The sequence below is a fragment of the Macaca fascicularis genome, chromosome 7 (assembly GCF_037993035.2).
Source record: "Macaca fascicularis isolate 582-1 chromosome 7, T2T-MFA8v1.1".
Lineage (NCBI taxonomy): Eukaryota > Metazoa > Chordata > Mammalia > Primates > Cercopithecidae > Macaca > Macaca fascicularis.
In genome coordinates this window covers 126,262,427-126,286,375 of record NC_088381.1, presented here as the reverse complement: position 1 = coordinate 126,286,375, position 23,949 = coordinate 126,262,427, and the positions used below count along the sequence as shown (strand labels likewise).

At 38.1% G+C, this 23,949-nt stretch overlaps 1 protein-coding gene across 16 annotated transcripts in view; it reads right to left on the bottom strand.

Annotated features, from left to right (window-relative positions):
* The window catches only part of KIAA0586 (KIAA0586 ortholog), a 122,952-nt gene extending 99,336 nt beyond the window's left edge, over positions 1–23,616 (bottom strand). For 12 of the 16 annotated variants that reach the window (XR_012415827.1, XR_012415828.1, XR_010588497.1 and 9 more), the window contains exons 1-6: positions 22,826–23,616; positions 21,854–21,924; positions 20,556–20,625; positions 18,810–18,879; positions 5,021–5,195; positions 3,703–3,924 (exon numbers count right to left, since the gene is read on the bottom strand). Coding sequence is in view for 13 of the 16 variants with exons in the window: in XM_065548854.2 (XP_065404926.1) it covers positions 3,703–3,924; positions 5,021–5,195; positions 18,810–18,879; positions 20,556–20,625; positions 21,854–21,924; positions 22,826–23,024 (807 nt within the window). In the remaining 3 variants the exon portion in view is untranslated. The remainder of the gene's footprint in view (positions 1–3,702; positions 3,925–5,020; positions 5,196–18,809; positions 18,880–20,555; positions 20,626–21,853; positions 21,925–22,825) is intronic. The other 4 variants (XM_065548851.2, XM_073997453.1, XM_065548852.2 and 1 more) reach the window with 2 other exon arrangements.
* Between the last annotated feature and the right edge of the window lie 333 nt (positions 23,617–23,949).

The window sequence follows — 23,949 nt, the reverse complement described above, 5'->3', positions numbered from 1 at the left end:
CTTCTATATCCTAAATGGTAGGATTTTGTTCGAGGTCAAGGTTTGAAAATCATTGATAGTGAGTACTCAAATAAATACCCATACTTAGCAGCAGCAATAAAATATGTGTTTGTATATTAATGGAAACTACACTGACAACACAGTTTTCAGCACTATTTATTAAAATACCTGAAATGGGGCCAGGCACAGTGGCTCACGCCTGTAATCTCAGCACTTTGGGAGGCCAAGGCAAGTGGATCACCTGAGGTCAGGAGTTCCACCCGTCTCTCCTAAAAATACAAAAATTAGCTGAGCGTGGTGGCGGGAGCCTGTAATCCCAGCTACCCAGGAGGCTGAGGCATGAGAATCACTTGAACCCGGGACACAGAGGTGACAGTGAGCCAAGATGGTGCCACTACACTCCAGCCTGGGTGACAGAGCGGGACTCTATCTCAAAAATAAAATAAAATATCTAAAATAAGCAAGTATCTTAACTAATAAAACTGGTTTCAAAAGAGAGGGTTTTATTGTTTTGTTTTAATTTTTGTGGGTACATAGTAGGTGTATATATTTATGGAGCACATGAAATATTTTGATACAGGCATGCAATGAGTAATAATCAAAACAGAATTTTATGCCAGGCCAAGAAAAACTTAAAAAGATTCATAGTTGTACAGAATTTCTAAAAGTGTGTTGAGATTCCTCTACATAAAACAGATGAAACAGACTCAACTAATTTCATTTCATTAAGCATTTACTGAACAACTAATATATCTAGTATGTAACCAAAACTTCAACTCTCTCTGTAATTATAAGCTTTATAAGTAAGACATCTAAATTAGCAAAGATTCCATTCTTCTAAAATTAGAAAGTCATTAAGTTATAGATTTAGTTATGGAAGGACGGATGATGGCAGATAAGTACTTAGGACCAGTAGGAGTCTCTCCTTAAGGAATAAATGTGCTTTTCAAATGTGTCATCTCGTTTTATCCTGAACAACAGAAAATATTTTCTAGGTAAAGAAATTGAGGCTTAAAATAGTAAAGTTATCTATAAACCAACAGATTTATAGACTCATTCCTGGTCTCTCACTAGATAATTTGCTGCATACTCAATTTTAGTCATGCAGGGAGTACTTACTAAACTTTACTTGGTATGCATATAATCATTCCAATAAAATATTATCTTTGACCACATGAAAAGCTCAAGATAAACCGTGTTAAGTCTTGAAAATTATAGCAAATTAATGTCTACTTTATGATGATATATTAAGTATAATAAACTTATTTTAGTATTCTTCTGAATTTTTGTCTTAACAAAAAATATGTAATTTAGAAAATCATTAACAGACATATACACATATGTATAGATACACATGTATATAGATATACAATATATATATATTCGTCACTGTTGTTGTTGTCGTTAAGACAGAGTCTCGCTCTGTCACCCAGGCTGGAGTACAGTGGCACAATCTCAACTCACTGTAACCTCCGCCTTCCGGGTTCAAGTGATTCTCCTGCCTCAGCCTCCTGAGTAGCTGGGACTACAGGCATGTGCCACCACGCCCAGCTAATTTTTTGTATCTTTGGTAGAGACGAGGTTTCACCATGTTGGCCAGGCTGGTCTTGAACTCCTGACCTCAAGTGATCCACCCACCTCAGCCGCCCAAAGTGCTGGGATTATAGGGATGAGCCACTGTGCCTGGCCTGAATGTTATATTTTAATTTTTTAAAGTTTTTAAATTGCACAGTAGGCCAGGCGTGGTGACTCACGCCTGTAATCCCAGCACTTTGGGAGGCCAAGGCAGGCAGATCGCCTGAGGTCAGGAGTTTTGAGACCAACCTGGCCAGTATGGTGAAACCCCATCTCTACTACAAATATAGAAAGTTAGCTGGGCATGGTGGTGGGCATCTGTAATCCCAGCTATTCAGGAGGCTGAGGCAAGAGAATCGCTTGAATCTGGGAGGTGGAGGTTGCAATGAACTGAGATCTCACCATTGCACTCCAGCTTGGGCAACAAGAGCGAAACTCCATCTCAAAAAAAAAAAAGAAATTTCATATTAATTAGAAAAAAAAGTAAATTAAAACCAACGCATTTACAATGCTGATCATTCCCTCACTCACTCAAAAAAAAAAAAAAAAAAAAAAAGTTTACTGAGTGCTAAGTAGTGTTCTAGGAATTGGAAATTCCAAAATAGGCTGAGCATGGTGGCTCACGTCCATAATTCCAGCACTATGGGAGGCCAAGATGGGTCGATCACTTGAGGCCAGTGGTCTGGCCAACACAGTAAAAACCTGTTTCTACTGAAAACACAAAAATTAGCTGGGTGTGGTGGCGCAGGCTGGCAATCCCAGCTACTCGGGAAACTGAAACATGAAAATCACTGAACCTGGGAGGTGGAGGTTGCAGTGAGCCGAAATCACACCACTGCACTCCAGCCTGGGCGACAGAGTTAGACTCTGTCTCAAAAAAAAGAAAAAAAAAAAAAAAGAAATTCCAAAATAAATACAAAAGTATGCTATCAGCTCCTTGTGAGGATAATGCTTTTTATAATAGCCCAGTGCCTTATTCTCAAAAGGCATTAAAAAATGTTCATTATTTTAATTAATTAAATGCAAAAGCAAATATGTACACTAGGTAGTTCTTATCCAAGGGTGTGCATCAGAATCATTATGAAGCTTTCAATGATTGCCAGGCACTACCTCGGAATCACTGGCTCAAAATCTCTGAAAGGCCTAAGTGTGTGTGCTTGTGAATGTGTATATGTGTGTGTGCGCGCGTGTGTGTGTCTAGGTATGTGTGTATATACACAATTTTTTTTTTTGAAATAGGGTCTCACTCTGTCATCTGGGATGAAGTGCAGGTATATTATCATAGTTCACTGTAACCGCAAACTCCTGGACTCACGGTCTCCTGCAGTCTCAGCCTCTCAAGTATCTGGGACTACAGGCACATGCCATCATGCCAGGCTAAATTTTTTTTTTTTTTAAAGAGATGAGGTTTTGCTACATTAACCAGGCTGATCTTGGACTCTTGGCCTCAAGCTATCCTCTCAGCTTGGCCTGCCAAGATCCCAAGCACAAATATTTTTATAAAGCTGTTCAAGTAATTCTAGTGCACATTTCCAGACTAAAAACTGCTGATGTAAACCAATAGTTGCAATGTGATACAAGCACTTAAAAATGTGGCTGTGCATGGCAGCTCATGCATGTAACACTAGCACTTTGGGAGGCCGAGGAAGGCAGATCACTTGAGGTCAGAAGTTCGAGACCAGCCTGAACAACATGGTTAAACCCCACCTTTACTAAAAATACAAAAATTAGCTGGGCGTGGTGGTGTGCGCCTGTAATCCCAGCTACATGGGAGGCTGAGGCAGGAGAATCTCTTGAAACCAGTTGAGTGGAGACTGTACCACTGTACTTCAGCCTGGGCAACCATAGCAAGATTCTATCTCAAAAAATAAATAAAAATAAAAAATAAAAATGATATGAACAAAAATAGTGTAAAAGGAGGAAAAGCCAACTAGAGGGAGAGGTCTCACACAACTAGTAACATTTGAGATATAAAATGCAGAGTTACCCACATTACAGGAGAAGAAAGATAAGCAAATCATGATTTCATAACTAAAACTGTTACAATCTAATGAGCTACTGCAATTATCAATGAGAGAGCCAAATGATAAAAGATTATGGAATCTGTACTGGCTTTATTACAGATACCTGAATATCTATTTGTTGTTGTTGTAATTTTTCAAGATGCCTTATGTGCTGCTCCATAAACACATTCATTTGCTTTTCATGATCATGACAATGTAGTTTCTCTTGTTTACTCTGAATGCTTGTTTGCTGCTCTGTAACACGTTGCAGGTGTTTATCAGTCTCCTGTAATTTACTAAGTAATTCTGTAACAGAATTGACTTTTGCTTCCAAATCACTCTGCACCTAAAACAATAAAAGTATTTTTTAAAATTCACATTATAGGATACCAAAAATATGTCTAATTACGAGAAATGTTATTTAAATCAATTGGCATTGAGAAGTTATCAAATTTGAGCTTATACTCACTAAATGTCTAATGATTTAATGCCTTTATTTTTAGAGTCACATAAATGAAAGGCAGATGATAGCTATCTTTAGGTAAATGTTTCCTCTCAAAAAATTAAATAAATAAATAAATAAATAAATAAATAAATAAATTGGCCAGGCGCGGTGGCTCACGCCTGTAATCCCAGCACTTTGGGAGGCTGAGGCGGGTGGATCATAAGGTCAGGAGATTGAGACGATCCTGACCAACACGGTGAAACCCCGTCTCCACTTAAATACAAAATTAGCCAGGCATGGTGGCGCATGCCCTGTAGTCCCAGCTACTCAGGAGGCTGAGGCAGAGGAATCACTTGAACCTGGGAGGCGGAGGTTGCAGTGAGCCGAGATCGCACCACTGCACTTCAGCTTACAGAGCGAGACTCTGTCTCAAACAAATCTGCCACAAAGAATTTTATGATGCCTAAAACAAGATACTTAAATGGAAATTAAAAAGAAGAAAACAGAAAAGCAAAGTAGCTTTTGATACTTTACTAACTTAAGGCTGAGTTAGGTCAGCAGCCTTGAGTTCTAGTTTTGGCTCTGTCAGTTACTCGTTCCAGACTTACCTGCCTACTCTGACCTGTTTCTCTGCTTCCCCATTTACAAAGTGACAGCTAAGGCATAGATTATCTCTAAGGTTCCTAAGGTTCCTCTAGCTCTCAAATAAGAATAACCGATTATCCAGGTTGCCAGGACCAAGGTGTTTCCCAGGATGTAGGACTCTCAGTGCTAAAACTGGGGAAGTTCTGAATTCGCTAGTGCCATCACAGTATTAGAGGGTAACTTTCACAATTCCTGAGAAGTAACACACAACCACAAATGGGAAAATGTTTTCAAATTGAGAGCAACAATGTTGCTAGTCTATAATTATATACAACCATTTATAGAATCAGTTCTTAATAAGTACTTCTATATTTCACAAAGTAGTTATGAATATCTGGGAGGAAAAATATACCTTTATCAATGGAGCTGCGGTTGCAATGGCAGCAGCAGTTGCTGCAGCCACAGTTGTAGCTGAATCAATTCCACTGGGTGAAATTCTGGTCTCCTGAGTAACAGCATCCTTCTCTATGCCTGCATCTTCTAACAGATGTACCTTTACTTCCTTAACAACAGGCATGCTTTGAGCTCTATAAACAAAAAAGCAATAAAAATGTATTCAGTAAACTACATTGAACCATTTCAAGAAATACTTAACAAATGGTAATCTGCTGAAGGTGGTTTTGATTTTTTTAAAATTAAATCACCTATTAAATAAGGTCATTTGGTTAACAAAATTTATCAAGGTCCAGGTCACTAAGGGCTAAAGAAATAAGAAGATAATTCCTTGAAGGTAGCAATATTATTTTGGAAAATAAGAATTAAACATATGAAAAAGGTATAGCACAATTATAAAGATACATTATCAAGAAGTACAAGTTTAAAACACTCAGAAGGCTGGGCACGGTGGCTCACGCCTGTAATCCCAGGACTTTGGGAGGCCAAGGCGGGAGGATCACCAGGTCAGAAGTTAGAGACCAGCCTGGTTAACATGGTGAAACCCCGTCTCTATTAAAAATACAAAAATTAGCCGAGCGAGGTGGCATGTGCCTGAGTCCTAGCCACTCAAGAGGCTGAGGCAGGAGAATTGCTTGAACCCGGGAGGCGAAGGTTGCAGTGAGCCGGGATCGCACCACTGCACTCCAGCCTGGGTGACAGAGCGAGACTCCGTCTCAAAAAAAAAAAAAAAACCACTCAGAAAAAGCTCCAAGAATTAAAGTACCAAGCTTTACTCCCAAAGGCAGACAACCCAAGAAACACTATGGTTTTCTTTTTTCTTTTATTATTTTTTTAAAGACTAGTCAAGTACAGTAGTGAGAAGGGGAGAAAAAGTGGAATAAGTTTGGTCTGGGCCGGGTGTGATGGCTCAGGCCTATAATGCTAGCACTTTGGGAGGCCAAGGCAGGTGTATTGCTGGAGCTCAGGAGTTTGAGACTAGCCTAGGCAACATGGTGAAACCCCATCTCTACTAAAATACAAAAAATTGGCTGGGCATGGTGGTACATGCCTGTAATTCCAGCAACTCGGGAGGCTGAGGCAGGAGAATCGCTTGAACCCGGGCAGCGGAGGTTGCAGTGAACCTAGATGGCACCACTGCACTCTAGCCTGGGTGACACAGCAAGACTCTGTCTCCAGAAAAATAAAATAAAAAGAAAAGTTTGGTCTATAACTTATTGTGAACAATCCATTAAGATAACGTATTACTTCCAGACAAGCTGCTGTGGTTTTTAAATTATTGATAATTTTATCCTCCAAATATTTATATAAGAATTACAAAATTATTGGCCAGGTGCAGTGATTGGCACCTGTTATCCCAGCACTTTGGGAGGCTGAGATGGGCAGATAGCTTAAGGCCAGGAGTTCAAGACCAGCCTGGGCAACATGGCAAAATCCTGTCCCTACAAAAAATACAAAAATTAGCCAGGCGTGGTGGCACACACCTGTAGTCTCAGTTACTCAGGAGGCTGAGGTGGGAGGATCTCATGAGCCTGAGGAGGTAGAGTGTGCAGTGAGTCGTGATCACTCCACTACACTCCAGCATGTGAGACAAAGTGAGACACTGTCTCAGAAGAAAAAAAAAAAAAGAATTACAAGAATTATAGCACTATTGATGTACACTTTGTGACTATTTTTTCTCCTAATTTATTGAGGTATAATTGAAAAAAAATGTATATATTTACAATGTGATATTTTGATATACGTATACATTGTAAAATGATTACAGTCAAGATACTAGCATATCCATCACCTCATATAATTATCTTTTTATGTGATGAGAACATTTAAGATTTACTGTCTTAGCAATTTTCAAGCATACAATTCATTATTATTAACCATAGTTACATGCTGTCAGTAGATCTCTAGAATGTATTAATCCTGTTTAAGAGAAATTGCACCTTTTGACCTCTATCTCCCACTTCCTCCCCACCCCCAGCCCCTGGCAACTACCATTCTACCTTCTGCTTCCATAAATCTGACTTTTTCAGATTCCACATGTAAATGAGAATACATGATATTCATCTTTCTGTGCCTGGCTTATTTCACTTAGCATAGTGTCTCCAAAAGGGATTGTTAACAATGCTGAAGAGAATTTTCTGAATTCTAGCTCATTTAGATTTACTTAATAAATGTTACTCAGGCAGGCCAGGCACTCCCAGCACTTTGGGAGGCCAAGGCGGGTGGATCACCTGAGGTCAGGAGTTTGAGACCAGCCTGACCAACATGGTGAAACACTGTCTCTACTAAAAATACAAAAAATTAGCCAGGCATGATGGCGGGTGCCTGTAATACCAGCTATTCGGGAGGCTGAGGCAGGAGAATCGCTTGAACCCAGGAGACAGAGGTTGCAGTGAGCAGAGATCGCACCATTGCATTCCAGCCTGGACAATAAGAAGCTCAGTCTAAGGAAAGGACGAGACAGGACAGGAAAGAGGGAGGGAGGGAAGGAGGAAGAGAGGGAGAGGGAGACAGAGAGAGAGAGAAAGAAGAGCAGAGCAGAGCAAAGCAAGACAGAAAGAAAGGAAGGTCACTCCATTTATTAAAATGTTCACAAAATACACTATTAAGAAGCCTGAATTAGCTGGGTGTAGTGCTACATGCCTGTAATCCTAGCACTGTGGGAGGCCAAGGCGGGAGGATTGCTTGAGCCCAGGAGTTCAAGACCAGCCTGGGCAATATGGCAAACCCCGTCTCTACAAAAAAAAAAAAAAAAAAATCAAAAATTAAAAATAAAAAAAGACCCTGAAATAAAAACAAGTCCAGTAAATAGATAGATATTTGCAATAAGGCACTTAATTAAATACTAAAAGAAAAAAGAAGGCTACTCAATTTGCTTGATATGTGGTCTCAAAGACAACAATGAAAGGAACCACTGACAAAATTGAAGAGTCCCTAAGAAAGCCTAAGTAAAATCGTTAGCAATATGTTCCATCTCCAGCTGCTGGACTTCCCCCTTGACTTTTAAAAGCATTACAGAACTATTAAACTTACTCCTCTTTGATATTTCCCCATTTCTACTAAGAATAACATTTTTCTCTCAGTCTCAAAATGTTGAAGTCACCTTGACTTCTCTACTTGCTTACCTTCTCATATCCAATTGAGTCATAAAGTGTTGTCAATTATTTCATCACAATTGCATGAAAAGTGTCACAGAATTATAGAGCTGGGAGAAACTTATAGGTCAACCATCCTAATTTTCTAATTTTATAGATGAAAAAATTGCAGTCCACAGAGGTCACAGGATATCCTAATTTCCTAATTTTACAGATGAAGAAATGGCAGTCCACAGAGGTAACAGGATTTACTTGATCATTGTCATAGAACTATTTATTAAGTGGTAGAGTTAGGGCCCAATTCCCAGAGGTCTTACCATGACACCAGAGCTTTTTCTCTCAGTTTGGCACTTTTCTCTTCTCACTTTTCTCTCTCAACTGTAAAGTTTCATCATCCATTACTAACTATTCCATTCTTCCAGTTTCTACTTGCTTAGAAGCTTCCTACACATATGTCACCATTCAAAAATCTAAAATTATTCCTTAAAAACAACCGAATTGGCTAATTTCCTCTGTTTAGCTTTCCATACACAAGGCTGTCCTCACTAATTACACATACCATGTCATGCCCACAAGTGACTCCACGCTTGTCCTCACTCTGCTCTCTCACCCTTCTTCCACCCAACTTATTACATCCTTCTCCTCCTTTAAGGTGCAATGCAAGTATTACCTTCTTCAAGAAGTCTGTTCTTCTAACACTTCCTCTTGATCCCTCCCTTCATTAACTCCTTTTGCATTTACTACCTATCAATGGAGGCTTGCTACTCAGCCACCCCAGGGTTTACATATCTGTACGGGACAATTTAATAATATATTGAATATAATTAATCACTAATTCCTCCGGGGTTGGGAATGGTAGCGGGACTTCTTTCATAGCAAACAGCAACTAACAAGGATTAGCTGTGTAGTAACTGCTCAATATATATATTTAACTGATTGAGGGGTAGAGTATGAAAATATAATTCAGGAATTCCTTATCTTTAAGGTTTCTTCCTGAAGTCTGAAAGTGACTTACCTTTGCCCAACAAGAGAAACAACATTATAAGGCTAGACATAAATTTCTTTATAGGCTTTTAAATTTTATTTTTTCAATTATTAAATTAATAAATGCTCAATGTGGCAAATATAAAGAGCTATGAAATATAAATGTCAAAAAAATGCACATAACCCTACCATTAAGAAGCAATTATTTCATTATAGTCTTCTTTTTTAGCCAGTTTTTCTTTATTCTTAAATCCACTGAATATCCCAGTGCTGTGCTGCAACTATTCTCACCAAGGCCACTAAGAACCCTGCTTGCTCAATTCAGTGTACATTTTTCAGTCCTTACCTTTCATTACCTCGGAGCAGCACATCACACTTGGAACCTAATTCCCCTTGGCTTTGTTAACACCATACCCTTACATCTCTGGCCAAACTTTCTGAGCAGCATTTAGAAGCTAGCTTGCTTTCTCCACATACTCCTTCAATGTTTGGTATTCTCAGAGTCCATCCAGCCCTAGCCATCTTTCTTTTCACTATCTAACCTCATTGAATCACTTCAACTATTCCCAGAGCTTAGACTTAGACTGCCACTTACATAATGATGACTTCTGCATCTTAATTTCCAGCTTAGATCCCTTTTGTGAACTTGGCCTTTTTTATTTTTTCGAGACAGGATCTCACTGTCACCCACGATGTAGTATAGTAGCACAACCACAGCTCACTGCAGCCTCGACCTCCTAGGCTCAACTGATCCTCCTGCCTCAGCCTCCCAAGTAGTGAGGAGTACAAGCACATGCCACCCTGTGTGGCTAATTTATTGTTTTTAGAGATGGGGTCTTGCTATGTTGCCCAGGGTGATCTCAAACTCCTAGGCTCAAGCCATTCTCCCACCTTGACCTCCCAAAGTGCTGGGATTATAGGCATGAGCCACCGCTTGGCAACTTGATCTTTATATTCCATTTTTTCCTGAACATTTCTTACCCACATTTCTCATAGGAACCTCAAACCCTTGACCATGCCCAGAATAAGCTATTCGCCACAAGAATTTCCTTTCTCAATGAATATACTACTGACCATGTATTTGTGAAAGCCAAAAATCTGGGATTCAACCTTAGTGCCTTCCTCACCCTCGTATCTAATTAACAATTCCTGTCAATTCAATCTCCTAATCATCTTCCAAATTTGTCTTTTCCTCTCCAACTGAGCATGATTCCCACTACCATACCACCACTTCCCAGTGTATTCAGGACCAATCTAATTCACTCCTCCCTGAAAACTCCAGAGCCAATTCATTTGCTGGACTATAGTCTAGCCCTCTTCCAATCCATTTTTTCATATGGCTACCGGAGTATTTTAAGAAATATATCTAATTCTTTAAAACTTTTAAATGATTTGCCATTTATCTTACATTAATGACCAAATTCCTTTACAGGAGTTCATAACCTAGTCCCTTGCTTATCTCTCCAGTCACACATAAGGGAGTTCTCCCTTGTTCTAGACACACTGGCCAGATTCTTCATTCCTCTAAGGCTTTAGAGTACATTATAATATCAATTAAGGCAAGTTCTCCATCATTCCATTTTTGTTTTTGCTTTTCCAAATTCATCTTAGCTATTCCAAACTGAATGTATTCTATATGGATGTATTCTTAATTTTGTGTCTATGTATACACACACATATAGCATAAATATATACATACAGTATACACACAGGCACACACATTTTTTTCGCAACAGTATGTTCTTCCAGGTAAGTTTTAGAATTACGTTTCTAATTTACGTCTACCACTTATTCTCAAAATAACAAAAAATTTTAAGACTGACCACAGCAAAACATATGCTAATTTTGTTATAACTTATATTTTTACAGAGCTTGGTCTTCCCATCCAAGACCATGTTGAGTCTCTTAATTTATCTTAGCCTTTGGTTATTTCCCTTGACAAAATTTCATACTTCTTCAGATAGATTCTATAGACTTCTGATAATGAGTATTCCCAACTTTTTTGGGGGGGCGTGGGGACATTGCTATGGTAATTGTTATTCCATTTTATGACTGAATAATATGCTGATTATCTGGTCACCTTCCTGAACTTTCATTAGTGTAAAAATTTCTGAGTTAGTGGTCTCTTGGATATTCTGAATACACAGTATTTTCTATAAATTATAACTTTGTCTCCTGTTTTTCAATATCCATACCTGATTTCATTTTCTTATCTAACTGCTCCAACGAAGGCTTCCAAATTAAGTTTAAAAAATAATGGACATCTTGTCCTGTTCCCAATTTTACTGTTAAACAGGGTATTGACTATAGGTTTACAATAAACATCGTCCTTCACGTTAAGAATGTATCATTCTGGCTGGGCATGACGGGTCAAGCCTGTAATCCCAGCACTTTAGAAGGCCAAGGTGGGCAGATCACCTGAAGTCAGGAGTTTGAGACCAGCCTAGCCAATGTGGTGAAACCCCGTCTCTACTAAAAACACAAAAAATCAGCTGTGCGTGGTGACACATGCCTGTAATACCAGTTACTAAGGAGGCTGAGGCAGGAGAATCACTTGAACTCGGGAGGTGGAGGTTGCAGTGAGCCAAGATCACACCATTGCACTCCAGCCTGGGTGACAAGAGCGAAACTCCATTTCAAAAAAAAAAAAAAAAAAAAGAATGTATCATTCTATTCTTAAAGAAGTTTGTGGGTATTACGTGTGTGTGTGGTGACTGAGTATAAAATGGGTATGGAAGGGAGGCATATGGAGAGATTTGTGAAAGGATACAAAATTACAGCTACATAGGAGGAATAAGTCAGGAATATGCTACAGCTAGATAGGAGGAATGACTATAGTAAGATGAGTATAGTTAAGGATAATGTGTTACATGGTTTCAAATAGCTAAAAGGAGGATATTGAGGGTTCCTAACACAAAGAAATGATAAATGTTTCAGATGATGGATATGCTAATTACGATGATCTGATCACTATACATTATAAGTACAGCACTATGTACCCTACAAATATGTACAATTATTTGTCAATTTAAAAAATAAAAAAATTAAGAAGATATAGGCATAAAATGTCACTAAATGTGACTGTAGTGCTTGTCACATATACTTTCTTATTTGATCAAATGATATAAATATAGTAATAGATCATGAATTATTATAGTGGTGCAATAGTTAAGAGCACTATCTCTGGAGACAGACTGCATTGGTGACTTAAACCCTTCTATTCCTTATTTGTAAGCTTGAAACGTTATTAGACATGCCAGGTTTTTGTAAAGATTAAGTAGTATGTAAGAAGTGCAGCCAGGTATGTTGGCTCATGCCTGTAATTCAAACACTTTCAAAGGCTGAGGCAGGACTTCTTATGCCCAGGAGTTTGACACCAGCCTGGGCAATATAGTGAGACCCTATATCTACAAAAAGTAAAAACGTTAGCTGGATGTGGTGGCAAATGCCTGTAGTCCTAGCTACTCTGGGGTGGGGTTAGGGGGACCTCAGGTGGGAGGATTACTTGAGTCTGGGAGGTCAAGGCTGAAGTGAACTGTGAACCTGCCCCTGAACTCCAGGCTGGGTGACAGAGCGAGATCCTGTCTCAACAAAATAAAAAACAAAAAGTAAAACAAAAATAAACTAAAAAAGTGCAGAGAACAGTGCCTGGTGCATAAGCATTACAACAGAATTTGCTATTACCGTTTTTAAAACATTACTGCATTCCTGGGCTAAACTCTACTTAATCATTGTGTATTATCTTTTAACATATGATAAGATATAATTTACTCATAACTTATTTATAGTAATGATATATCAATACAATTGTATCTTTTTCTTTAACTATTAGAGTGGTATTAGGTTTAGTTATTGTATTTCAAGAACTACGTTTGTTTAAATTACAATAGTATGACGAAAATATCTCTGATGGAACTAATGTTAGGTATGGATACTTGGGCTAGGTTAGCATCATAAAATGACGTGAGTGGCATTCTTTGCTTTTCATTGCTCTGGAGCAGAATATATAGCATGATCATAATCTGTTTCTTAAAATTTTTCAAGAACTCAAAGAAAATCATGACTGCTTTGGAGATTGCTCTTTGAAGGTTTTTTTTTTTTCAATTTATTTCCCAGTAACTGGTCTACTAAAATCTTCTTAGTTATATGGTTATTTTTGGTGAGTTATTTCTTTCATCTAGATTTCTTAATTTGTAGCATTCAAGTACACAGTATTCTTAATACACAGTATTCTTAATACCTTCTATCATTATGCCCTCTTTTTATTTATAACATGCATTTTCTCACTAATTTTCTGACTTGTCTAGGATTTGCTTATTACACTGACATACTTCTAGAACTAGTTGAAAACATTCTACTGTGTTTTATGTTTTCTTTTATCTGATATACTTGATTTCTTCTGCTTTCCCTGCTTTTTTTTCCTATCATTCAGCATCTGTCTGACTGTCTGTCTCTCTATTTTTCTGTTGAGACGGGGTCTCATTCTGTCACCCAGGCTGGAGTATAATGGAATGAACATGGCTCACGGCAGCCTCAAACTCCCAGGCCCGAGTGATCCTTCCACCTCAGCCTCCCAAGTACCTGGGACTACAGGCACATGCTACCATACCCAGCTAATTAAAAAAATTTTGCTATATGGCCCAGACTGGTCTCAAACTGCTGGGCTCAAGTAATCCTCCTGTCTTGGACTCCCAAAGTGCTAAGACTACAGGCATGACACACCATGCCCAGCTTCCTTTAGCTTTTATAAGAAATTATTTTCCAGCTAAATTTCTAAAATTGACTGTTTAGACTCTGTCCTCAAATTTCCATATGCTGTAATCTGATACAAAAAGGTGGTGTATTAACAGATCAATCCTAATTTCACAATAAGAGATATAATCAGACATCTATGTATCCTGATGTATTACACAGGAAGTATACAACATCACCTATCAAGCATTCTTGCCACTTGACAGAAATTCAAGGTTGAGAGAAACATATTAAAGACAAAAAAAGGATACATTCAGCAAAATCCAGAAGGTAGAAAATTTCTTAAGACAAATAAATTATAAGAAAAACAAAGTGAGGGTAAATCTGTAAATTAAAACAAACTGAAGGCTCAGCATGGTAGCTCACACCTGTAATCCCAGCACTTTGGGAGGCCGAGGTGGGCGGGATCACCTGAGGTCAGGAGTTTGAGACCAGCCTAATCAACATGGTGAAACCTCGTCTCTACTAAAACTACAAAAAAATAGCTAGGCATGGTAGTGCATGCCTGTAATCCCAGCTACTCAGGAGGCTGAGGCAGGAGAATTGTTTGAACCCAGGAGGTGGAAGTTGCAGTGAGCCAAGATTGCATCACTGCACTCCAGCCTAGGCAACAGAGTGAGACTTTGTCTTAAAAAAAAAAAAAAAAAAAAAAACAACTTAAGAGACATATCATTCAAATGTAAAGTGTGGCTCTTCCTTAGATTCTAATGCAAAATTAAATTAACCACAGGGTGCCGTGGCTCATGCCTGTAATCCCAGCACTTTGGGTGGCCAAGGCTGTGGATCACTGGAGCCCAGCAGTTCGAGACCAGCCTGGGCAGCACCGTGAGGCCAGTCTCTACAAAACATTAAAAAAAAAAAAAAAAAAAAATTAGCCAGGCATGGTGGTGCATACCTGTAGTCCCAGCTACTCAGGAGGCCGAGGGAGGAAGACTGCCTGAGCCTGAAGTTTGAGGTTGCAGTGAACTACAATCACGTCACCGCACTCCACTGTGGGTGATAAGAGTTTGAAACCTTGTCTCAAAAAACAAAAACAAAAACCAATCCCAAAACAAAACAAAAAGTAACCACAAAAAAATTATGAGACAGTGACAGAAACTTGAATACTGACTCAATATTTTATAATATTAAGAAATTATTAATTATTATGTTTCAGTATGATAGTAGCATTATGGCAATACCTTTTTAAACAATTATCTTTCAGGTACGTATATTAAAATATGTAAAGATAAAATGAAATGACTTCTGGGATTTGTTTTATAATAATTCATGGGTATGCGGGGCGGTTATGAATGAAACAAAATGCTAATAATTGAAGCTAAGCTATGAGAACATGGGAGTTCAAAAAATTATCCTCTCTACTTCTGTAAACATTGAAACTTTATAAAGTAAAAAAGTTTTTTACGTTTACGGCTGTTATATAAATCAATACAGAGTAATTATAATTAGAGAAAGGGAGAAAAAGTAACTTAAGACAGCTAAAGCTTATCATAGTAGAGTAAGTGCAGTCTACGTTTATTCGTTGTTGTTGTTTTTTGTATTTTTTCACAACCCAGTATAGACAGATTTTTTTTTTAAGAGAAGGGGGTCTCACCATGTTGCCCCAGCTGTATAGAAACTCCTGAGCTCAAGCGACCCTCCTGCCTCAGTCTCTCAAGTAGAGAGGATTGCAGGTATGTGCCACTGTGCTTGACTTAAATTTCATAAACCAAAAATAGTACTGTAAGCATATTACTTTGATTTATGAAATCACCTCTCAGAGGAAAGAGGTAAAAGAATTAAAAGCGGCTGCCACTGGGGAATAGGCCTAGTGGTTAAGGAAATAGTGGGGTAGAAGATGGTGGTTTTTCATTATAAGCTTTTCATAGTATTTGATTTTTTAAAACTCTTTACATTTATTATTTATTAAGTTTTTGTTTTGTTCTGTTTTTGAGACAGAGTCCCACTCTGTCCCCCAAGCTGGAGTATAGTGGCACAATCTCTGCTCACTGCAACCTCTGCCTCCCAGGTTCAAGTGACTCTCCTGCCTCAGCCTCCCGAGTAGTTGGGACTACAGGTACATGCCACCAAGCCCAGCTAATTTTTTGTATTTTTAGTAGAGACGGGGTTTCGCTGTGTTGGCCAGGCTGATCTCGATCTCCTGAACTGGTGATCTGCCTGCCTCAGCCTCCCAAAGTGCTGTGATTACAGGCGTGAGTCACCGCACCTGGCTACATTAAAGATTTTTAAAACTAACTAAAAAATTAACTTTGCCCAAAAAATTGGTCCTATTTAGTCTATTTAGCAGATATGCCTTGAATTTTACTTCAACTAGAATTAATATTGCTAATTCTTATTTCTTTTTATCTGTTTTCTCCTCAAAATACTTTTGTTGTATTTTTATTTTCAGCCTGCTTCATTTTAAAGGTATATCTCTTGGGACATAATTAGACATGAGAGTCATTTCTATAGTTTGATTCAGTTATTATTCTCTACATTGTAATTACTTTCCCATAGAGCCTCCTTAGTTGTTTTGTCTTTTAAAAAATTCTGTTCAGGGTCGGGCACGGTGGCTCACGCCTGTAATCCCAACACTTTGGGAGGCTGAGGCAGGCAGATCATGAAGTCAGGAGATCGAGACCATCCTGGCTAACACAGTGAAACCCCATCTCCACTAAAAATGCAAAAAATTAGCCAGGCATGGTGGCGGGCACCTGTAGTCCCAGCTACTCAGGAGGCTGAGGCAGGAGAACGGCGTGAACCTGGGACGGGGAGGTTGCAGTGAGCCCAGACTGCGCCACTGCACTCCAGCCTGGGTGACAGTGCAAGACTCTATCTCAAAAAAAAAAAAAAAAATTACGTTCATTCATCCTTAGGGAGAGATCTAGCAACAGATAAAAGAGGCAGTGTTTGCAATTTTCTCTCACTGTCCTGTTTATTAACAACTTCTCCCTCTCAGATTTGAAAGTTCTGAGATATTTTAGTTCTGAGAGTTCTGACTGGAAGGGAAGTTTATAAAGTCCCTATTGTGGTTGCAAGCAGCTACTTCGTCCACTAAGGGTCTGCTGGATAGAAGTGGTGATTGCTTTCTATCCAACTGAGTCAGATGTAATCTGCAATTTTTAGTTCAAGTAGAGAAGATGACAGATAAGACCATGCCATCACTAGGGCTTTTTCTTATATATTTAGAAACCTTCTGATATAATTTACCATCCAAATGCCTCTCCTAACTGCTATATTATGTATTGAGAATTTTAGTGTGAACAAATATAAGAAGTAAAAACCTGATAGGACCAAAGAACCCGCTGTGAAACTCTGGCTGGCTCAGATTATACCTTTGCAATTTAGGGGTAGTATTATTTTTTTTGTTATTCCGGTGCTTCCCAGAACATAATATGTATACCATGGAAAACTGTTGGTGGAAAAAGAATAAATGTTGTATTTTAATAGTTGTATAGTTATTTAACTAATTTATTTGAGACAGGTCTAGCTCTGTTGCCCAGGCTGGAGTGCAGTGGTGCGAGTGGCACCATCTCAGCTCACTGCACCATGCTCTGCCTCCCAGGCTCAAGAAATCCTCCTACCTCCTGCCTCCCAAGTTATTGGGATTACAGGTGCATGCCACCATGCCTGGCTAATTTTTGTATTTTTTTGGGTACAGATGGGGTTTTGCCGTGTTGTCCAGGCTGGTCTCAAACTCCTGGGCTCAAGTGATCCACTCACTTCAGCCTCCCAAAATGCTGGGATTATAGGTGTGAGCCACCACACCTGGCCTGTATATTTATTTTTAAACGTATTCTAAACAATACAGATTTTCCATTTGCAGAACTAATATATAATTTCCTTTTGAATAAAATGAGAATTCAAAAGTAAGTAAAATTTTTTTCTATTTCCTAAGGGGCCTTCTGCAGTGCTCTGGTTCAGGAGTAGAATACATGTAGCCTAAGAATATGATAAAGATAATATTAATTGCCTCCAGACTAGTGAATTTGTTCTTCCTTCATGTTTCTCATGTGCTGTTGTCAAGGTTAGTTTTAGATTTCATTGGTATTTAAGATAAAGTTGGGAGGGGGCATTTAGGTGGAGTAACCATGGTCTCTCTTCACTGCATCCAGGTGCTAAACTCATCTCTTTCTGAGATTTTGACCAGGAAAAGTCTAAATGTCTTCGGATAATAAATAATAAGTATTATGTATAAGGAACTATTGAGCACTGCTATAAGCAGTATAGTAAAGTGGTTAAGAGAGATGGCTCTAAAGGCAGACTTGCACATTCAAATCCCAGTCCAGTAACAACCTGGACCTTGGGAAAATCAATCTCTCAATCTCCCAATGCCTTAGTTTCCTTATCTATAAAATGGGGATTCTGGCCGGGCATGGTGGCTCACTCCTGTAACCCTAGCACTTTGGGGGCTGAGGCAGGTGAATCACCTGAGGCCAGGAGTTCAAGACCAGCCTGGCCAACATGGTGAAACCCCATCTCTAGAAATATACAAAAATTAGCTCAGCATAATGGCAGGTGCCTGTAATCCCAGCTACTCGGGAGACTGAGGCAGGAGAATCCCTTGAAGCTGGGAGGCGGAGGTTGCAGTGAGCCGAGATCATGCCACTGCACTCCAGCCTGGGTGATGTGAGACTCCATCTCTAAATAAATAAATAAATAAAAGAAAATGGGGATTCTATAAAATTGGGATAGTAATGAAATCTATTTTATAGGTGTGTTAAATGAGTTAATACCATAGCACTTCCATAATAACAACTGCTAACTGCTACTGAGTATTTTAAATGTGTCTAGCACCATGAGAAACACTTTATACATATCATCACACAATATATATTTCACATAGTGAAAAGACAGTTTTTCATATGTCCAAAGTACAAATGAAGCTGATTTTAAACATAAGAAATGGTCCAATTATTTTCTGTAAATGAAACTTACTTTTGCTTTAAAACTGTTCTGAGAGCATCTTTCTGTCCCACTGTATACTGAGAAATGAAGATGTCATTTGCTGCAGAATCAAGACACAAAAATATATATTAAATTCCTGAATATTTGTTAAATTTTAATAAGCTACTAAAAAAATCTTTTTTAACTAAAAGAATGTTTAGGAACTCAGCCATAGCACTCCACAATTGAAAAGGACAAGGAACAAATTAAGTGATTAAGTAATAATATAATCCTCATAATTCCAAACCCACAGCCAACATCATACTGAATGGGCAAAAGTTGAACACATTCCCCCTAAGAACTAGGACAAGACAAGGATGCCCACTCTCACCACTCTTTTCAACACAGTAGTGGAAGTCCCAGCCAGAGCAATCAGACAGAGAAAGAAATAAAAGGCATCTAAAAAGTAAAAGAGGAAGTCCAATTATCTCTGTTCACTGATGACATGGTCCTATACTTAGAAAACCCTAAAGATTCCTCCAAAATGCCCCTAGATCTGATAAATGACTTACATAAAGTTTCAGGATACAAAATCAATGTACAAAAATCAGTAGCGTTTCTATACACTAATAATGTTCAAGCTGAGAATCAAATCAAGAACTCAATGCCATTTACAATAGTGGCACACAAAACATAAAATTCCTAGGAATACATTTAATCCAGAAGGTGAAAGATCTCTACAAGGAGAACTACAAAACACTGATGAAAAAAAATCACAGATGACACAAACAAGTGGAAAACATTCCATGCTCATGAATTAGAAAAATCAGTATCATTAAAATGAGCATACTGCCCAAAGACATCTACAGATTCAATTCAATCGAATTACCAACATCATTTTTCAAAGAATTAGAAAAAACTATTTTAAAATTCATATGGGGTCAGACACGGTGGCCCTGTATTTCCAGCACTTTAGGAGGCTGAGATAGGCAAATCACTTGACGTCAGGAGTTTGAGACCAGCCTGGTCAAGATGGTGAAACCCTATCTCTACAAAAAAAAAAAAAAATACAAAAACTAGCTGGGTGTGGTGGCGTGCACCTGTAATCCCAGCTACTCAGGAGGCTAAGGCAGAAGAATTGCTTGAATCTGGGAGCCGGAGGTTGCAGTGAGCCGAGATCACGCCACTGCACTCCAGCCTGGACAACAGAGGGAGACTCTGTCTCAAAAAAAAAAAATTTATAAACATATATAATACTAAACCTATGCAATAGATTGGTAATAACAAGATAACCTTCACCATTGCAAACCTTATTCTGGATTTTACAGATTCTAGGAATGGCTTAATTTGGGAAGAAAAACTAATTAAAAATGAAAATAATAAAAACTGTAAGACTATGTAATAAATGCTTAAAAATAAATTCTACCCTTAAGAAGAAAATTCTGACACATGCTACAACATGGATGAACCTTGAAAACATTATGCTAAGTGAAATAAGCCAGTCACAAAAGGTCAAATACTATATGATTCTACTTATATAAGGCACTTAGGGTAGTCAAATTCATAGAGACAAAAAGTAGGATGCCCAGGGCTGAGGGGACGAAAAATGAGCAGTTAGTGTTTAATGGGTAGAATCGGGAGAGATGACAAAGCTCTGGATATGAAAGGTGATGATGATTGTACAACAATGTGAATGTACTTACCGTCACAGAACTGTACATTTTAAAATAGCTAAAGTGGTAAACTTTATGTTAAGTATATTTTATAACAATAAAAAAATCAATATTATTCTTTTACCTTTTTGTTTGTTGTTCTCTTCTATTTTATCCAAAGGCAACACTTGCACTGCAACGTCTTTAGAAAAATCCTTTGGGATATGAAAGGAAGAAATAGGATAAATAAACTTCGGATTTATTATTTATCAAGAACCATTTACTAGCTATGTGACTACTGTGTTCTGGGAGGGCAGGACTGTGTATTTCATATGCTTCATTTCCATCACCACGCAATGCTGATATACCTTAAAGCTACTCAAAGATTTGTTGAATGGGTGAGTAACACACTATCAGACAAGCAAATGAATGAGTAAATGAAGCAGCAAGCAAATGTAGCACTGAGATTCAGACTCAAACCAGTATACCAATTCTAGCAGAGCAAGTCATTTAACATCTCAGTTGCTTCAGTGAAACGTAAAAATCTGACTCACTGTGAGTCAAATGGAGTAGATAAGGATGGCACAATATCATGAAGATCACAGATTTATCCTCAATTATACAATAACAGTGTATCCATACATTTGAAAAGTTTAGATATCATTAAATAAGGCCTGCTTAAAAGAAAAAAAAAAAAAAGACAAAACAACAATAACAAAAAACCACTCCAAAGTCTAGGCATTTACATAGGGACCAAGTACAGCACAAAATTATACAAAATGTATAAATTGTGAGCTTTTGACAAAATTGTCATATAGCTTTAATTGAATTATTAGTTTACCTGCTTCAATTTTCAAAATAGTATATTGTGAAACTCTCATTATACAGACTTATTAAACTGACAATACATAGGTCAACACTATGATTAGCTATCAAAGTCTAATTAGATCTCATAACCAAAACATTATATTTATCAAATACGTTCGGCATTGTAAAGTTAAGATGATAATTTCATGTTATTCTTAAAGAACCTCTCTTCTAAAAAAACCAAAACACCTTACAAGTGTTAGAATGACATGCAAGCACACCTCATGTTAAAGAAAATTGTACTGTTAGTTGTTCCTTTTCTTTTACCTAAAAATATGTTAAGTCTCTGGGCAAGAACACCTTTTCCCTGAATAGTAAGAGAGCTTCTTTTCAGTTATCATATCTCTTTCAGCGGCCATTATTTTAATAATCGGTATTTTTGATTCTAGGGAAGGCCTTTTGTTTAATGTCTCAAACACCATTCAAAGTCACAATTGTAGTATATAAAACATTGGTCTGGTAAGTGATATTTAAATAAAAACAAGGCATGTTGCTAATCAAACATAATTTAAGAATACATTATTTGACAACACTGAAAATTTTAATGTGAGCATAATTAAGAATCCTTTTGCTTACACTTTCTGACACCATGGGATTTTCTTTTAGAGGCTGGTGACAATTTCTAGCAGAAGTTAAGTCTGATGAACCTAACAAAACAAAGGAATAGATTTTAGTGATTTTAAAATCAGGTCCTTAGCTTTAGAAACTGTATAGGCATGATTCAAGACCTATAAACTCCATATAATGCAGACGTTGGAAGGACAATTTGCGTGCAAAGAAAGTTAAGAAAATGTATTTAAACATATCTGAATGAAGGCTTTTACAGTTGATATTTGGGAAAATAAGGTTCGGTACTGACAATAAACTGAGATAAGCATGAAATATTTTAAAAGATAACCATACACTATTGGATGTGGACAATCTATGGGTAGAAATACGTATACGATGTAAAGGTCTAATTTAACAGCAGGACTATTTGAGTGTCACCGCTGTATCCCCTAACAAGCAGCATTATAAAAGCATTTTGCTGTTTTTGCTCACATATTCATTAATTTGATCCTCACAATTAGCAGCGAAGTGGGTAAAGCATATGTTATCCTTATTTTCACTGAGGTTTAGACAGATTAAGTGAACTGGAATACAGAAGCCATCAACTGGCAGAAGTCCTGCTTTTCCCACTATTAACAGAAAGTAGTGCATTAGGTAAAAAGTACTACTTCGGGGGAAAACTATAAAAAACACTAGGGGGGAAAATAAAGCACATTATACAAGTTAAGTGTATCCACCATAGATATAAACAAAAACAATATGCAAAAGTCAATGCCAAAAAAAAAAAAAAAAAAAAGCACAACAGGAGACGTTAAAGTTTCATTCATTAGATCTATTCAAACATTTTATAGGCTTCCTGGCCATTTTCCCGGGAAACAGGGTCAGTTTTCAAACATCTGTACAAACTAGACTTATATCTTACGTCTGGGAATTTAAACAAATAAGGACTAAAGATTTACTAAGCTAAAACTGTTTGAAAAATTACATGGAATCACGTACCACATGATGTTCCATTCAAGCTAGTCCCCGTTCCAACAGGAAGACGTTTATTTGCAGACAATGCCGGAGGAACACAGGGCAACTCATCTTTCAGCAAAACCAAATGATCTCCATGATTTTGAGAAACTACCTCACGAAGTCTCTTCGCTGGCATCTTAATCCTTTTTTTCTTCTCCAAGCTGACCTCAGAGCCTTTCATATTGTTGGTCACAAAACAAGTCCCACACTTATGGACGGAAAAACTTTCTCTGTGTCCTTAAGACTTCAGAACAAAATTTTCACCTCTTTGCAATGAACTGTTCTTAAAATGTCGAAATAGAACATCCACAAAGCTGAAAATCTAAATTTTGGTATTGAATCCAGGATTAGAGATGACTATAAAGTCCTATTTACCCATTAATCCCACTTAGTCTATTAATACACCACGCCAAAATGTGAAAGTGGGGATGCCAAGAGAATGGCCACAGGAGCAACAATAACCATTAACAGTGCACTCCCCAATCCCAGAGCTGGTAGGGCAAAACCAAACAGATGTAGAGGAGGGCTTAAAATTTGTTAAGAGGCAGTCAAGCAGATAAAACTGAAATGCTATTTTTAAAATAATGACCCACATAAGAAGCGTAATAGCTTTCTTCAGCCACAGAGTCTTACACACCCCTCCAGATGCAATCGTCGGAAACATAAATTCATCCCTACGTGTCTCCAGGACGCCAGAGACCCGCGCAGTCACGGGTATAATCTGACAATAACTTCAGTTGCCCGCAGGTCAACACCCACTTCCCTTCAAACCCGCCCTTGAGACACAACACGCATGCGCGCCAACAAACTCACCCAAAACATCCAACCAGAAAGCTAAGCGCTCGCTGGTGCTCTTCCATCCCTCTCCGGGCGGAAACAAACTCCGGACATAACGGAGGCTTATTTATTTATTTATTCATTCATTCATTCATTCATTCATTCATTCATTCATTCATTTATTTAAAGGTAGCACATTGCCGCACAAGATCGCGCTACAGTCTCATCTGAAACTTGAAGAGCTCCCGACTTGTAATACTACTTGTGTTTATCGGGGGCTGTTTACACTGCTTCGCTTCCGAAGACCGTTAGGGACGTGGGATTAGGTA